At 43.0% G+C, this 17284-nt stretch overlaps 1 protein-coding gene across 2 annotated transcripts; it reads left to right on the forward strand.

The window, feature by feature from the left end:
• Positions 1–2249: 2249 nt before the first annotated feature.
• kcnj16 (potassium inwardly rectifying channel subfamily J member 16) lies at positions 2250–15455 on the forward strand. 2 transcript variants are annotated; one of them, XM_046376754.1, is made up of 2 exons: positions 2250–2385; positions 13682–15455. In XM_046376754.1, exon 2 carries the CDS (start codon positions 13692–13694, stop codon positions 14931–14933), a length of 1242 nt encoding a protein of 413 aa, XP_046232710.1. In that variant the 5' UTR covers positions 2250–2385; positions 13682–13691; the 3' UTR covers positions 14934–15455. The 2 variants fall into 2 exon arrangements, with proteins under 2 accessions (XP_046232710.1, XP_046232711.1); XM_046376755.1 differs by lacking the exon at positions 2250–2385 and adding an exon at positions 8277–8476.
• The last annotated feature ends 1829 nt before the right edge of the window (positions 15456–17284 follow it).

Genomic DNA, 17284 nt, shown 5'->3' on the forward strand with positions numbered 1-17284 from the left:
GGAGAGCATTTGTGGTTGGGCCTGTCCCCGGGATGATCCCAGTGAAAGCATTAAATGTCGTCAGTGGACGGGAGGAGGTAATAAAGCTGTTTATTGTCACAGGTGGGGCAGAGTGTGTGATGCTGCAGAGGTTGTAGGCCCAGCTGTAGGAACCAGCAGTGTTCCGAATGAAGCCCCATCCGGGCCATGCCTGAGGGCCCGCTCCATGACCAAGTGGACATGTTTACATGTGACTACAGTACCGCGAATCCTTCACTGTTACGGACTTTAAAAATAACCTACTGATCGACTTTACAGCCGCCGCGTAAACATAAACTGTAGCCTCCGTGAAACGTTTAGCCCCTCCGTGAACATATTCTCAGTAAATATTCAGCGATATTTCAGCCTGGACAGGGCGACACTGTCATTCAAATCAAATGAGTAGATTTGCTGATACTGTAAAGAAGCATCTGTTGCAGCCATAATGACGGCAAACTGTCCAGACTCATCGATGCTGGTTTCTTCTTAATCTCCTCCACAGGACATGCAAGTCAAAGCACTGTGGCCTTCTGCACACTCTTCCTGCACTGTCCCGTCTTCTGCACTCTCCTCTTGTTGCCACTTGGTGTAACAGAGCACAGCCTTAGAACAGAAAGGGAAGGAGTTCAAGAGTGACATAAAGAGGAAGCGAGAGTAAAACAGCTCGTCTTGACTGTGGCGAACTGCCCTGCAAAACACTGTGACCCTCTCTGGTGGCCGGTGGTGGTTTTCCTCAGGCCAAGCCCCGCCGACTCTTGCCAGACCACCACACACTGGCGAGGGACTCTGTGACAGCGTTGCAGCGGTTTTCCCCATTGGGACAGTGGCTGCAACAAGCTAGTTTCCACTTCCCATTCTGCTTTTTCCTACAGCTGAGCACCTCGGTGCTGATCAGGCCCATAAATCTCATCCTTTCAGCAAAGTCTTTATTGCTATTCCCTCGAGAGACTTGTATTCACACGGGCATAGGTTCTTGACATTTCCTCATCCTCTCTTCAGTCAAATGACTCAACACCCACTTCAGTGGTTCCAGAATGGGAAGATATATTCCCTATTTATGTGTTTAACTTGACTGGGACTCTCAAGTGTCTGAGTTCACAGAGTTTCTCTTGCTTATAATCCAGCTTACTAATGCTTTGAGTCCCACAGAACCTCTCGTCTTACTGTGCTCCTTGTCAGATGCTTTCAGTTCATAATCCTGCTTTTGATGTCGTGCTGCTCATTGTCCAGAACAAATAACCATTATCTGTTTCTCATCCCACTTCCTTCTACTTTGTATCTGTCAGCACTGAGGCCGCCTGAGAGAACAATTCCTCATAGTGGACATGTTCTGTAACTCTACAATCTAATAAAGAAAAGGCTGCATGATAGGAATGATCTGTAGCCGACATCCAAAAATAGTATATGTCCTAAAGGTGCTGACTAGGCCAAAAAGTGAGTGGAAACCGTGGAAAAACCCAAATGGCTGGAAACACTTACGAGCCATTCTCCTCCACTGTTTCAATCTACAAATAAACTCGGAGAGAATTTTCCAAAGCTGTGGAGAAGTGAAAAGAGGAAGAGAAGGAGAAGAAAAAGTGACCTTTAATTTGCCTTTCTCATGCTATGTGCATTTACATTCACACGATGTACAACCTCCCCGGCGATTTCATCATACTGCTGTGACAACTGCAGAGATGCATGAGAAGCTGTATGGACCGCGGCAGCAAGACCACATGAGAAGGGAGAAAGAAGAAATCATTCATACTGTCATCTCAAAAAACCTCCCAGCCTGTGGCTATACTGTCAAATGCATACAAAAAATATACAGTATATTACATTATGTTGTTAAGCCCTTCATACATCGGACGTTGTCAGTCTGTTAGAAACCGTGAGAGGGCACCTATGCAGCACTTACCAGTAGATCTGACACCACATCTGAATGTCAACACCTCCAGCAGAAAGTCTTTAAACAATAAACGGCTGTACAAGGCAGACATGTTTAGCATGTGGCTGCATGCAACCAAATGTTGCTTAGCAGAATGTTAGATTAGCAGAAAATAATCACAAGGTAAATTTCAAGCGACATGTCGGTCAGAACGTGGGCCCAGCAGGTCCAGAGCCGATTCATTTCAGTCACTCGCTCAGACATTTCTGTCAGATTAGAAAAAAACCAGCTCAGGACGAGACTTTGTCCCCACACGCCGTTGGGTCAGTCATTTCTGAAGTGGTGTTTAATGTACAATGAGACAGTCCAGGTTCATCCGGTGTGTTTTCACAAGACAACACTTGCAGCCATGACAAACTCCAAGCAAGAACAGAGCTTCTCCTGACAAACCGTGAAAAAAAGCAAAACTCAGTGCCTTTCGGATTGAACACATCGGAAAAGTGAGTGACTGTCTCACACACTCGACTATTTGTCTTAAAAAGATAAGGAAATACATTTGTGGTTTACTGTTTTTCCTTTCTAAGAATCAGTTTAATCACACAAATCAGTTTGTGAATGAGCTTCAGGTCTCATTAAGTTTTCTAAACAATCTAGTTTTCCTGACTGTAAACTCTCTGGCTGCGTTGAGGACTATTTTTACCCCAGCACAGAGTTTAAAGCAAAGTGAAGCCAAGACTTTCTTGATGGAGATTGTGGATGAATTAGGGGCTGAATAAGCAAGCTGCAGTCGAATCATTGAATTTCGGCCTCATGCTAAGATCTGAACACTTGCCCTGCAGAATGCTGTCAATCTGATTGGAAACTTTGTAGTTGAACCGAACTCTTGTAGCCCGAGACCGCAAGACAATGCTTGAAGTCGATGATATTTTTAGTGCGGCTGGAATGAGATTGTTCAAACAAAAATATTTCCAAGAGATTCTAAGAGGTTGAATCATTCTGTCCTGCACAGTCAAAGAAGTTTGGCAGATCAGCAACTGGATGTTAGATCACTGATCATGTTTTTGAACTTAAGAACAAAGTCAACAGAACAAAATGAGAACAGAGTCAGCAGCGAAGACACAATAGGATGAAGCGTTAGCTCCTGCCTCTGAATGTCTTTGGAAATATGGTATGAGCTGAGCAAACGCAGGCCCTGTTTTTATTGAGGTACCTAAGAGGCTGTTTACACTGCCTGTATAATAGCCAGTAAACAGCACAAATGGATGAAGGAAATTGTTTTTTGTCGGTATGTTTCACACACCTTGATTTTATAGATCCAGACTCTGAGCGTGGCACCATAAACAGGGTTTATAAACCATTTCATCTGTGATTAAAACCAAAGAGGTTGGTAAATAATTTGACCTTTTAAGAGTCTATTTGATTAAATTAATGTCTTAAAGCAGTAATCACGGTATCATGAGGCTCAGACTGTGCATGATGTGATGACTGCACTGTTTGAAGCCATCTAGGCCCATCAGTGCTGCTCACTGCTTCTGTCCACTGTTGAACTGCACAGTAAAACCGTAATATAATATTCTAAGTTAAGTTGTTTTTTTCAGTTACCCCACAGATAAGATAATTTATGATACAATGTAGAAGACAATCATATGAGAGAAAAATCTGGATGTTGTCGTACCAGAACACAATACCAGCATAAAGAAAACATACTCGATACGTCTTCTCGTACCGCGGTCAAAAAAGAAAACAGAACATTTTATGTTGCATTCTGGCTCGCACTCTGCAATTACCTTGATTCATTTCTTCTTCTGCAAAAAGGGAAGCAATATTGAAAATTAGAGAAATTAGAGATGCAGGAAGGGGCAGAAGAGCAGTGAGAGAAGAATAACAAGTAAAGATGGAAACCTGCAGAGTTCGCCAAACGGTCCGGCGTGGTCGAGAGCCAGTACAGAGTAGCTGTTCCTCCTGGTAGTGCTGGGCTTGATTAGCGTCACATCGCAGCCTCATGAGCTGTGACATAAGAATGCTTAGGAAACACACACCCACACACACACACAACACATAGCTGCTTCTGAATGAAACAAGAGACACAGGGAAATTACTGGAACATCACGAATCCACAGCCAGTGCAGTCAGCCCGAAATTCCCTCCTGACCGATTTATCGCTATTTTGGTTTATGCGTGTGAGTGTGTGTGTACCTTCTTATTTAAGAGCACTGAGATTTAAACAACAGCGTTTTGGAATTTAAGCCGTTTCCCATACAAGCCACCCCAGTGAGTATGTAGTGTCTCAACAGTGATGGGAAAATGACTTAATTTAAGTACAGAAATGGAAAGACGTCCTGTCCTGTGCACCGTATCTTATTCAGATAAAAGCATACAGTAAGATGTGCTCTTGACTGATGTCATCCCAATGGCAAGTCTTTGCCTTTTCTTGCAGATAAAATTGAGCAGTTTCAAAAGACCTACAGTACTGACCTGATTGAAAGTGAAATGTGCTTGGCTAAAAGACCTAAAGCTAACAGCTAACGGTGCTAAACAGCAAGACTGAGCGTTACTGTTCAGAGGATCCACACTGTGTAGAGCTGTACACATCGCCCAGCTATCGGACTAGCACCTCTAGAGGTATATATTGGAATTACAGGACAGGACGGGATGGAGCTAGCTGGTTAGCATGCTGACTGCAGTAGATATCTCTGTTACACAACACACAGACGTCTTTGGCATAACATCAACACTATTGTTTCTTCAGTCTGTTGATAATGGTAAAATAATGGACATATTGTACAGATATGAAGTGTGAGACAGCCTTAAAAATGGTGTGCTATTTATACGCCTTCCCATCACATCATGTTGCTCTAACGCTTGAGAAAATTCTTCTGAAGGGGAGTCAAGGGGAGAGGCTGCATCCTGTGCTGAAGTGACTGTAAAGAACATGAAAGGCAGGTCAGGCTGTACAAGATGAAACCAGCGGCAGGATGTACAGCACAGAGCTCCCCGCTCTGTTAACACTCATTATCAGGCAGCTGTAGTGAACCAAACCCCAGCAGCTGTTAAACAGCCCACGAGCTTCCTACTGCAGAGCTGTTTGTTTGCTTGTTCTGCCTTTAAGGAGAAGATACTCTCTGTATCATTTCATGCCAACCACACAAACCCGCTAATGCAGGAATACACACTACATGCATGCAATCACTCACACACATACATACACACACACGCTGCACAGATGGCCAAGAGACAGACACACACGAAAACACATGCTCACACACTCACAGGAAACAAATGTGGGACTGAGACAAGACTGGATTTGCCAACAGGGCTTCCTGAGTGGACACCCAGCGTGGCCGTGGGTCCTGGCATACCCCCAAACAAAAGAAAGGTCTAAAAATAGGCAGAGAAAGAGTAGCTACTGACAGGTGTGGCTGCAGCTCAGCAGCACAGAACGTCCCCAGTAATGCAGTTTGGTTCCTTATTATGCTACATTTTAGATGAGTGATGTGATGAGTGACGTGCTGGTTAATATGGCTGCTGTACAAAGAGCAGGTACGTTTTACAGAGTCTGTACCCTCTCTACACGAGTGTGAGCTACACCGAACTTGTGTACTGTACAGTGAAAAGCACGGCTGCAACTTAATTGTCTGATAAGTTTGGTTTTAATTAGTTATTTGATGCTATAAAAAGAGAATGAAACTGCTTGTGATTGGCTCAGATGTGTGTGTGGATGGGAACTCAACACCATCGATCACTACTGCACAGACTCTGGCTCCAAATGACGTCACGAGAGCAAGATGGTAGCGCTTGCATGCAGGATATTCTGGCTTCGCTTTTGTACAGGGGGAGGAAGTGGAGACGGCCATCTTTATATATCAACGGCTCAGACTATGTACATGCAAAACTTTAACACGACAGCTGTACTGCACATGAAGAAAAGACTCAGAAGATCTCGATCGCTACCTCAGTTCACCTTTTCAGTGATGCAACTCGACCGCCCGTTGAAAGATCCTGACTCATGTTTTGTTATTTAAAATGTCTTCCTTTTTTCATGAAATTCTGGAAGAATCTATGCTTAGAAGGCAGCCAGTGTCTGCATTTCACACCCTGAAATCTTTCTGGCCTCCTTAATTTTGTGCCTTGGCTTTGTGTTCGAACGTTTGATCAGAGCTCTGTGCACCACATCATGCTCATGTATTTTTGTGGCTCATTTTTATTGGGAACAAATTATTTCTTTTTCCTGGAAATGAGGTGATTTGTTATGGGTCCACTTTTTGCCGAGACCCCCGTTAACCCACCAACTGTGCGCGCGCGCACACACACACGCACATGGACACACATACAGATTTGTTCACTTTTAAAAAATGCAGTCAGGTTCATAAACATAAAAGCTGGCGTTCTCTCGCAGACATACTCTGAGACACCCAGAGAGGTTTACTGTGAGGACCCCCCACTGCGCTCCAACTAGAAAAATAAAACCATTGAGTCATTTCATATGCTTTGCCCTCTTAGTCTGCAGATTTTACCAAAGGTGTCAAATAGCTTGCATTACTTTGTTTTCCTGCTGCAAGAGCCAATGAGCATTTATGGTGCCGTCACAGGAAAACACTGGAGGGCGTGAGGAGTAAATGACCCTCAGACGTACCTCATGGCCGAAGGTGCTGGATTGCGATTTCGGTCGATTGCACGGCCCCAAATTTGGATGCCGCGCAGCATGAACATCTTAACAGCTGACGAGGTACATGTTTGCACGGTTAAGAATAAGTAGCAGTACTTGAGTGAACTGCACTGTGTATCTGTTCCAAATATCAGCTATTGATCTCCTTCATCACCACTAAACATTGGGCCATCCCTTTGGTTTATGAACAAATACCTGGCATTCCCATCGGCCTCGGCTGCGTGATGAGTGCTGACCATCAGCCGTGTGTTAGCACGGCGTTACTATCGTTTTGACATTTTAAGATACATGATTGTCATCTTGCTGCTGCTGCCGCACTTTCATTATGAGACGACAACCTCTGTAGTAAGAAAGCTTCACAAGACGATGAAACCGGGTTTTGTACAGCACTGACTGATCCGCTGATCAAATCACCATCTCCTCCAACTACAGTGTGCAAAGAGAAAGTGAAGGCAGCTCATTTGACAGGTGTGCTTCAAGGCACAGGACATCCTCACACAACGCTGTTGAGTCGCACTTTGCTTGGTCACCTACACACTATTCACACAATAACTGTGAATAACAGCAGGGTGGAAAAGTCACGATGACCTGACAACAGTCTCTCATTTCCACTGACCCAGATCAATTTGTGGGTACGTAAGAAATACAGGCCGTGTTATCACAATAGGCAAGAGCTGGAAGCCTTTTCTTTACACCGAGCACAGGCTGACAGTCAATAGATTTCCATGTTCGAAACCTGAGTCAGGCCTTTTGCTTGGGACAATGAATAGAGCTCGGTTGCAAAGAGGTTATTAAGTAAGAGATGTTTGAGTTCAGCTCTCTAAGGAGTTTCAGGCAAAAGAGAGGCACAAAGGAGAGTGAGAGTGTTCACCAATTTGTAAGTTTGTTGTTGTGAATGAAGGCGTACAAGCTGTGTGCAGGAGGATCTAATTCTTACAGACCAACAAATACTTTAACCTTAAAAACAGAACTGTCCCATACTAATGCGCTGTCTCTTTTTTCCTTTTTGAATGTAAAATCCTGACCCCCTCCCTCCCCATACACGCTGATGCTGTTATGTGAACAGCGCATGAGGCTGTCAGTAACAGGGCTGCAGTGGACAACTGTAGCTCATTGCTGGTTAACATGTCAGTTATTATGCCTACATGTTGGCGAGACCAGAGGTCAGATGATGATTTTCCATCCAAAAGGTCAAAGGTCAACTTCACTGCAACATCATGATGTTTTTGGTCCATTAACAGCAGAACTTGGGAACAGAAGGGCATATTGTGGCCAGATATTGAGCTGCAGGTGACTGTCGCTGCACCATGTGACCAGTCTGAACAGACGGGGATGGAAACTACAACTTGACTGGTGAATGGAGGCATACAATCGCAAGGGGAGGCAATTCTGGTCTTTCTTCCATTTGGATCTCTTGTGTTAATGTTTTCCTGAGTATCCTGCTGATCTCATCAATAATTCAAGCTTTACTTAAACATTTTGACCCTCCAGTACAAGAATCAAGGAGCTCATGAAGACTAACTGCTACTAAATAAATTTAGTGGACTGCAGCTGGTCCTTCAGTGTCTGATGTACATTTAATCAAAATTTAGACATAAATAACTATTGGTACAAAAACTTGTAAAGTACACTCCTATCCATCTGCATGGTGCAATTAAACAAAAGGTGCCCCATCACGAAGCAACCAGTGCAAACACCTGCAGGTAAGCAAACTCATGCACGTTTACCTGCACAGATTCAGAGACACAAACACTCACCTGTCTGTCTGACACCATGTGATGCTGGAGGGAGGTGTTAATCTTTAGTTTTTGCACTGGCAAGTGGGCTGGCTCATTCCAGCAGGTGACTCTTAGTGTAACTGAACAGCTTTTCCACTGAGGTACACAAAGTCCTGCAACCACTTCAACGTTAATTTTTACAAGAAGGTAGGAACTGATCTGTGAAATCTGTTGTTTCTGTTCCGCTCATCATAGGCCAGAAATCGCTGCTGAATCAAATGTCAAATCTTCGGAGGACATGAAATCTGAATGTGTCAAAGCGGTTTTGTGTGCATGTAAATTGCAGACACTGTAGTCCTAAATAAGTGTTAATATATATAAGTGCTTAGTTTACTTTTTGACTCAAAATTAATGCTCTGGGAAACAGTGATTGTATGTTCTTAAAAAGACTTAAACTGCTACATGGACTGATGAATGCATACTGGGTCTTCCTGTATAAATACAGTAGTTTGTGTTTATTTGAACGTGTCTCACTGAGCAGAAAAACATCTGAGGTGACATGTAAGTAAAGGTTGTGGACAGCAGAACAATCGGTAATCTGAGCCACAGTATGAAGAGCAGTAACACAACGCCTGAATGGTTAAAAAACAAAACAAGATGTGGTCAAGGTGATAAGTAAAGTAAGTAAAGTCTGGGATCATCTTTCAAAATGAATTCAGAGTCATGAGGCAGAAAAACATTAATGCTGCATGCACTGGCAGATGTTTGGTTGAAAAATGCATACAAATGTGTTCAATATGATTTGATGAAAAAAGATTTGTTCAAAAAAATGTGTCAATGTGTGAGGTGGCGCCACTGCTGACACAACAGGACCGACTGTTTCATAAATATGAGACTATTGATTTTTAAAACAGCGAGTCAAGCAGGACTGCCAATCCTAAAGGTCATGCTGGTCTTCAGGAAAAACCACACAGTCGTACTCACTAAGGAAAATCAAAAACCGGCTGCTGACTTCAATCAGTTCAACCCAATTACTGGAATAAATGTTAGCGCTGTACGTTTCTGCAAACCAGGGATCATGTTGAAACGTTTTTACATAATGCTGTGCTTAAGGCCTGCTTAAGTTTGGCACAAAAACACCGTGTTGTGGTTAGGAAAAGATCGTGTTTTGTCTTAAAATATCTGGTTTTGTCACCACAAACACGGCTGGAAAACTCATGCGTCCACTTTTAGGTGACACAAACAGATGACTCTCTAAAATCAGCCAGTTTGTTAGTTGGTTGAAGTGGTCTCAAACAGCCACCCAGCCATCACACCACCACCTTCAGATAAGACAAATCAGCTCATTTAAAAGTAATCTGAACATGACAACATGCAGAAATGTTGATTAAAGCATCCGCGGATTGCAGAGACGTGCTGACTGGGCTCAACAGTTACAGACCAGCAAATCCCACTTGTTTAAATTCGAAATTTTAAAAATCAAACAGAAGTCCTTAACGGACAGAAGTGACAGACACCGAGTCCATAAAATTTACAACCATCTACAACCAAATCCTGCGTCTGGTCTCAAGTGCTTCCTCTTTCAAGCAACGTTAAGTGATTTCTGATGGAGCAAAACAAAACCAAACACGTTCTCTGGTCCATTTGCCGCTTTGAAGCTTGGATAAACCATTAACCTTCAGGAACACACTGAGACAACTCCTGACTTCATATAAAAAACGCTTATGAATTCTCAGCATTCTGGCCATTGAACAGCATTTTAAACAAACACTCCGATGTAGATCAGCTTCCACACTTGTACTTGTCCTTGCGTGATTGCACCAACGCTGCCAAATGGTTCATTTGACATGCGAGTGACTTACTGAGATGGAAAAACTTTGCAGGGTTGAGTTTTGGAGGTCATTAGAGGTGGCAGAAAGCCCCAGGACAGGGCTACGACTAGTCACCCGTGTATGCGGTTCTGTTCCAGTGAACCACAGATGGGTGACACAATGTCATTTGCAGTAAGTGAGCATGTAATGGAGTTGTAAGTGCCCCCAGCAGGAGAGGAAACAAGTCAATTGCCCAAGTTGTTTCCAGAGTTCATCCCTTGATTCCTTCTGTCAGCAGTGGATGACAGACCTTTAGTCCAACTTGGAAAATTTTACTGTGAAAAATGACAATTGAGACCTGGGAAATATGAAGTGACAGCTTTGTTCGCAGGCAGTGCAGTGGAAACTTTATGCCAGAGGTCAGATGTGTTGTGGTTCCGTGTGATGTTTTGTACACAGAGCTGTTTGTTGCACATCACGAGCTCCACAGTGAATGTGGAGAAAACAGCTCAACCTAGTGGGTCAACACAACACAGGAGGCCATCAGGGCTGACTGAGAGGTTCTGATCAGTGGGTGAAACCACATAATACAGTAAAGATGCAGATGACTCAAGTGGCAGAGCTTGATTCTTGAAAAAGAATCCCATAGTTCATGGTAGTAAACAGTATGAGACAGACTGTAGGCAGAATCTTGAGTCTTTTCATGGCCTGGTTGAAACCACTCCGACAACAGTTACGTCACGTTAAAAAAAAAAAAAAGATTAAATTTAATAATGGATTAATTTGAGGTTGAGTTTATGAGCTGACCACATGAAACAAGACGTCAGTGTCCTACTTTTTATGAGTGTGGTAAGGTACTAGAAAGGCTGAGAGTTTATTTATTCATTCATTCTCTGTGACAGAGACAGAGTCTCCTTGGCCTGTCCGAGTGCTCGTCTCCAGTGTGACTCCTTCATCAATTACAGCTCGTAGCGGAGCAACAACTGAACTTTACATTTTATTTTATCATAGTACAAATAAAACAGATTGATTAACAATTCAGTGAACTACTAATCACACCTCATGTAATTTTTGGAAGAGTCATCAAGCTGCACAGAGAAGACTGAGCCACACAGGAAGTCAGACTTAGGAAGGCCATTGAGAATCCAGTGAGTTTCCAAAATAAAACATCCTGCGTAAACTCTGATTGTAAAAACAGATAAAAATATTTAACTACACTGGTACTGAACTACTAACTGGGTCGCTGATTGATGTGGACTCCAGCCTCATGGTGGTTCTGGAGGAAAAGCTGCTGGATCACCAAAGCCATTAGAAGTGATCCACTGAGGACCATGAATATGTACAGAATTTTATGCAATCCATCCAGAAGAGGTTGACATGTTTCAGTCAGCAGGAGGACACACATGTATGGTGCTACTGAGGAAGCAGAGGTGACGGCATGCACTTTTTATTCTCTTCAGATGGCAGACAGAGGTCAGACTGATAACCTGAGAACTCTGCACTCACTCGCCTCTTGGTTTTCCAGCGGGATGCTGCGTTTTTCTGCCTTCGCCCATATCGGGGTACTTAGGAGGGGATTATGGGAAGCTAATAGGACGTTATTTCTATGACCTCATGGAGTGAGCTCCACAGTCTGGCAGTGGGGACGTTCGCTGCAGCCAGGGGAAAGTGGAGTCTGTGACTGGAGCCCAGTTCACTCAGTCAGATAGCGGTGATTCAAACCCCATTTGTTTTGGGCGTAGAGGATGCTCTCAGTGGTTTGGCTGTGATTGATCCTTCCTCTGCCCGTGATCGCACCATGACACTATTCCAGTTTCCACATTCATTTTCCCCCCACTAACTTAGACTTAGTCCTGTGGCGCTTCCTTTATTGGCCCTCTGACAGTTCTTTGACCTCCACCCAGAAAATAAAGGTCTTGGGCCATTACTTTAGACAACAGCAAACCTTTGCATGGAAACATTGTTTTATATCTAGAGAGAGTTTAATGTTAACAGGGCCAAAGACATCCTACTGTAGCAGAAGCACAAGCAAATGTTTGATGTAGAACTAAAGCAATGTCTCCTATACCTAAATGGTTTGACGAATATACAGAATCTTAGCTGTTTTAATCATCCAAATCTCACAGACAAAACAGTAGAAATATTACTGTTGATGTGCTTACTCCAGTATAAGCCCTGCTCATGAGGAATTCCATAAAATCCATCAGCAGAAATGCATTAAATGTAGAGTGGAGATATCTGTGGAGTACAGGTATGTGACGCACCTTAGATGTCCTGAGTTTACTCAGTGCTAGAAAAAATAATCAGTGGCGCTAAGTTGCACATTAGCAGGAGGAAAAAAGTAGCAGCCCAACCAATTGTTGCAGAGGGTTTTGTATATCCAGGCAACTACTCCATTATGATTAAATGTATTGACCCGGAGAGAGTTCCAGAACAATTGAGGTTTGGATGCAAAAACTAAATGGGAGACAAAGAAAACATAACCCATAATGGAAAGAAACAAGAAAAAATAAAAACAGTAACACAGCAGACGCTATTCCCTTGTTGGTGATTTCTTTTGTTCTCGTCTTTCTGTCCTTGTTGTCAGGGTCCTGCTCATTCTGTATTTATATTACATGCTAGAGGAGGTACAGCGCGAGGTTGGAGATTTCCAGTGATCAGCCAATGTTTCTGTCGTTAATCGCTTCCTCCAACAACAGAGGCTGGAAGAAAGTGGGAAAATGGGCAAGACTGGTTTAGGCGAAAGGCTGTTTTCAGTATCAGAGCAACAAAAACTCCTTCGGGAAAATAAATTCAACTGCTTGTTTTAGTCACAAATTTTCCTTTTCCAACTTTAGGAACACGTGCAGTCAATTGTCAGTCAGCAGAGGCTGTAGTCAGTACATGTATTGTATTCAGAGGGATGTGGAACTAAATAAACATATGGAATGTGTATACGCTCTAAATGTGGTGCAGAGATGGACTTAAAGTCACAACAACAACCAGGATTTTGGGGTCATTTTTGTGTGTTTGTATAGCAGATGTGGACGCGACGTCCTCATGTGGGTCAGAGATCAGACAGCTTTCAGTAGCTGTTTGGTCTGGTTTGCAGGCGTCTGTCTGCTCCTGCATTACCCTAATGACCTCCTCTCAGTGTTTTGGGTCAGCTGAACCACAAAACCATCTACAAAGCTCTTAGTCCATATTGACACGTTAGAAAGTTGCAGATTTTGGACTCTGACCTTATTTATACTTGGACTATGAGATAAACAATAAGCGATTGACTGCTCAGACTTGAGAAAGGGAACCATGTCTGGCTGTCCAAACCTGAATCTCTGAAATATATTACGGGTGTTTTCACGTTGTTTTGTTACCAAACTGTGCAGCAAATTTTAGTTGTCACTTAGAACCACTACGTGAATATTTTAAATATTTCCAAGTCTGGCACCTCCAGTGGTTGTATCAAACAGTACAATGCGGTAGACAGCAGTGCTGAGTACAAACACATAAATTCCTGCACAACAGTTTTAACATAAAAGACTCAAATTTGATGCTCTGCTAATGCCTGATATTTTACAAATTCACTCTCATGAATAAAAGCGCTTTTCCATCTTCTCTACAGATTCTGGAAGATGCACAAACAATACACATCAGTGAGCCCCACCGACGACATCAGTGTAAAGACTGAGAAAGGACCTCAACCAAAGAAATACCGCTACATACGCAAAGAAGGCAGCAGTAACGTTGTGTTCCGCCACATTCCAGAGGAGTGGCTGCTGTTTGTGACCGACATCTTCACCACCTTGGTGGAGATCAGATGGAGGGTGATGTTCCTGATCTTTGCCCTGTCGTACATCCTGTCCTGGCTCTTCTTCGGTGTCCTCTACTGGGTCATCGCTCTTGCTCACAATGACGTCAAAGACAACACAAATGAGCCCTGCATGTACGAGGTGCGCAGCTTCACTGCTGCCTTCCTCTTCTCACTTGAAACTCAAACCACCATTGGCTATGGTTTCAGAGGTATGTCTGAGAACTGCATGATTGCCATCATCATCGTCACGATACAAGATGTCATCAGCTGCTTCATTGACACGTTTGTCATCGGAATTGTTGTTTCCAAAATGGCTTCGGCCAGAAAGAGGGCGCAGACAGTGGGCTTCAGCAACTGCGCAGTCATCAATCTTCACAACGGTTACTTGTGTCTTTCTTGGAGAGTCGGGGACTTTCGTAGGAACCACCTGGTGGAAGGGACAGCTCATGCCCATATAGTCTTCTCCACAGTGCATGCCACAGGGAAGATGGACATGACCTATGAGGATCTGGTCTTACAGCAGAGGGACATCATCCTGGTCACACCTACCACCATATTCCACAAGATCGAACCCGGCAGCCCTCTGTACAAGATGAGTTTGGTAGATCTGCGAAACGCAGACTTTGAGTTAGTGGTGTCTTTTACCTACACGGACGACTCCACAGGGATGCTGCACCAGACCCGAACCTCATACACTCCAACGGAAATCCTATGGGGTCAGCTGTTCCAGGAGATGATCAGGATCAGCAGGAGGTACTATAGGGTGGATTACACCTTGTTCAATCAGACCGCGAAGGTGCTGGTGCCGGAGGTCAGCGCTGAGGAGTACGAACAGAAGAAGCAGCTACGGCCCTCTCCGCGACATTCACCAAGATCCTCCTCTCGTCCCTCTCCAAGGTCGCAACCAAAAAATCATCAAGAAAAACCTCTGAAACCGCCAACAGTAACTGTGGAACTTGTGAACGATAGTCACCCAGAAGCGACGGTGGCAACATCTCAAGCAGACAATCAATATCAAGACACCTTGACTGTGCCAAACAACCTTACAAGTGAAGAAATGTAAAAGCAGGGCCGTGATGTTTGAGGAGGCCACGCATTGTGCTAATTGTCCATCTCTTCAAAGAAGCCACTGCTAAAGAGAAATAATAAGGATGCTACTAACTATCTCACTCACTGTCAGGACACTGAAACTTCTGGTATCGGCTTTGTTATCAAGTGATTTGGTTAAAGTGAGTCAAAATGTGTCTTTTGAGTATGAAATCCACTTGTAGGCTTGAAAGGTTGTGCCTTCTGATGCCAATGCGAGCAGCTGTGCTCCTCAAGTGATAAACCTACACCCCCCTTTAAGCCTACAGGCACTCAGGATTTGATACACAAAGTTTAATTACTTTTCAAAGCAATAGTGTAGAAATAATCCAAAAGTTATGATGTACAGAGTTTAGCTGTTTGAAATGTGGATCAGTTTTAATAAATGAAGTCTTTATGGGGTTACTGTACTATTCAGATTAAGGTTACTGTAGACTTGAAAACAATGAAAGACAAAATGTATATTCTAATTAAACTATAAAATTGTTTTTATACTTCATACATGGACCTGGTGGTTTTGTCAAAAATGAACTAAACCTCAACCTTTAAGCCAACATGGCTGAAGAGTCCTTTAACTGGGCAGCCTGCTGATGGAGATGATGTAACTAAACACCAGAACAGGACTAAATGAACCTGTGGTGAGACTGTGTCATCAACTGTTTCAACACTTTGTGTGAAAGGAAATGAAACTTTACTGTGTGAATGATGCTGATTTAAACGGTCTAAACGTTTTAGCTTTCATGTCACATGTTATGCTAAAACCTGGAGCCCAATCAAAGCCAACAGTAAATAAACACAAGTCAGATAGACAGATACTTTACTGATCCTGAGGGAAATTCAATGGGGGAACACAGTCATAAGGGCAACTATAAAATGTCCCTTATTAAAAGTGAAGTCGAGGTTTATATGAAAAACATGTAAAACATAATTCTTATTTATATTTGTGGTGGTGGAATGAATTTAATGAGCCTATTTACTGCTTTGCAATATGGCCAATATTGTTTTATATCCTGAAATACTTTATGAAAATGAGATGACAAGGATTTGACCGAACAAATCAAATTTTATTCAGTGCTATCGAGTAGGTTTCTAAAATATTAAAACAACTGCTCATCAGGAAACATCAGTGTCAGCTGTTTGCTGCATCCGATTACCATGTCGGAAGTGGATCGCGGTTCTTGTCTAAGAACAACAAAACCGCTGTATGTCACTCTGCATTATTCAAAGCTAATCTGCTTCATCAAATGGCACCAAAGATGTCAAACAATTTGTTTTCAGACTTACAGTGAAGATTTCGGCTTTAAGAAAGCTGCAACGCTGTTCTTGAAACATCACCTCACTTAACTTAACTGACTGTTTAATCTGGAGGACTCGTCACGGCTGAAAAGTGAGTTTCTAGTAACGGGATCGTTTGTGCTAAAATGCCTTATTGTACCTTAAAATGAGGATCTCTTTTCTGTTATAACAACTTTCTACAGTGTTTACACATTTCATCCCGACCCTACAGGCTGCACTGACATAAGCAGCATGAAAAGTTCAGACTCAGTATCCTCCTCCTCTGCTGTCGGCTGTTTGCTCACATTACAGTGCTGTGTGTGTGTGTGTGTGTGTGTGTGTGTGTGTGTGTGTGTGGGGCAGCCACTGGTTAATTCCAGTCTCCAGCTCTCCACCTTGTGGTCCACACGCAGCACCGGCTACTGCATGCATCGCTCTCTTTATTGCTGGAAATTGGGCATGGAAAGCAAACACACACAACGTGCACAGTTCACTGACACAGGTGGTTTGGGCTAAATATATGTGCTGCTATAAATAACCACAACTAAAAATAAGCCTCGCAGAAGGGGGAAAAAAACGGGCAGTTCAAAAACTTTTTAGAAAAACATGTAGTTGTGGGTTAATGTTTATCATGAATTAGTAAGCAGGAAGAATGACAACAGCCTGACCTAAAATTATAGGGCAACAGATGCATAGTCTAAACATCCGAAGCAACGTGATAGCTCAGTGGAGAAAGACAGTCATATCATAATACTGGCATGTAGGCCTTTATTGAGTGAGTCATTCTTTCCGACAGAACACATTTTCCATACCCACATTAAAAAATAACATCTATAAAAACAACGGATATCACAAAAACGAGAGTGACGGGCAGCTGGGTTGTCAGCAGCAGGTGGTAATGAGCACAGAAGTCACTTTTTTCTTTTCTTTTTTTTTGAGGATGTCAATGCCTCTGCAGAGAAAAGATAAATTGTTGTTTTGACATGGATCTCTGGAATGTTTTTATTCCCTTTTGTTAGGTTATGTCTCAGTCATGTTCAAATCTGTTTTCTG

This window comes from Scatophagus argus, chromosome 21 (assembly GCF_020382885.2).
Source record: "Scatophagus argus isolate fScaArg1 chromosome 21, fScaArg1.pri, whole genome shotgun sequence".
Taxonomy (NCBI): domain Eukaryota; kingdom Metazoa; phylum Chordata; class Actinopteri; family Scatophagidae; genus Scatophagus; species Scatophagus argus.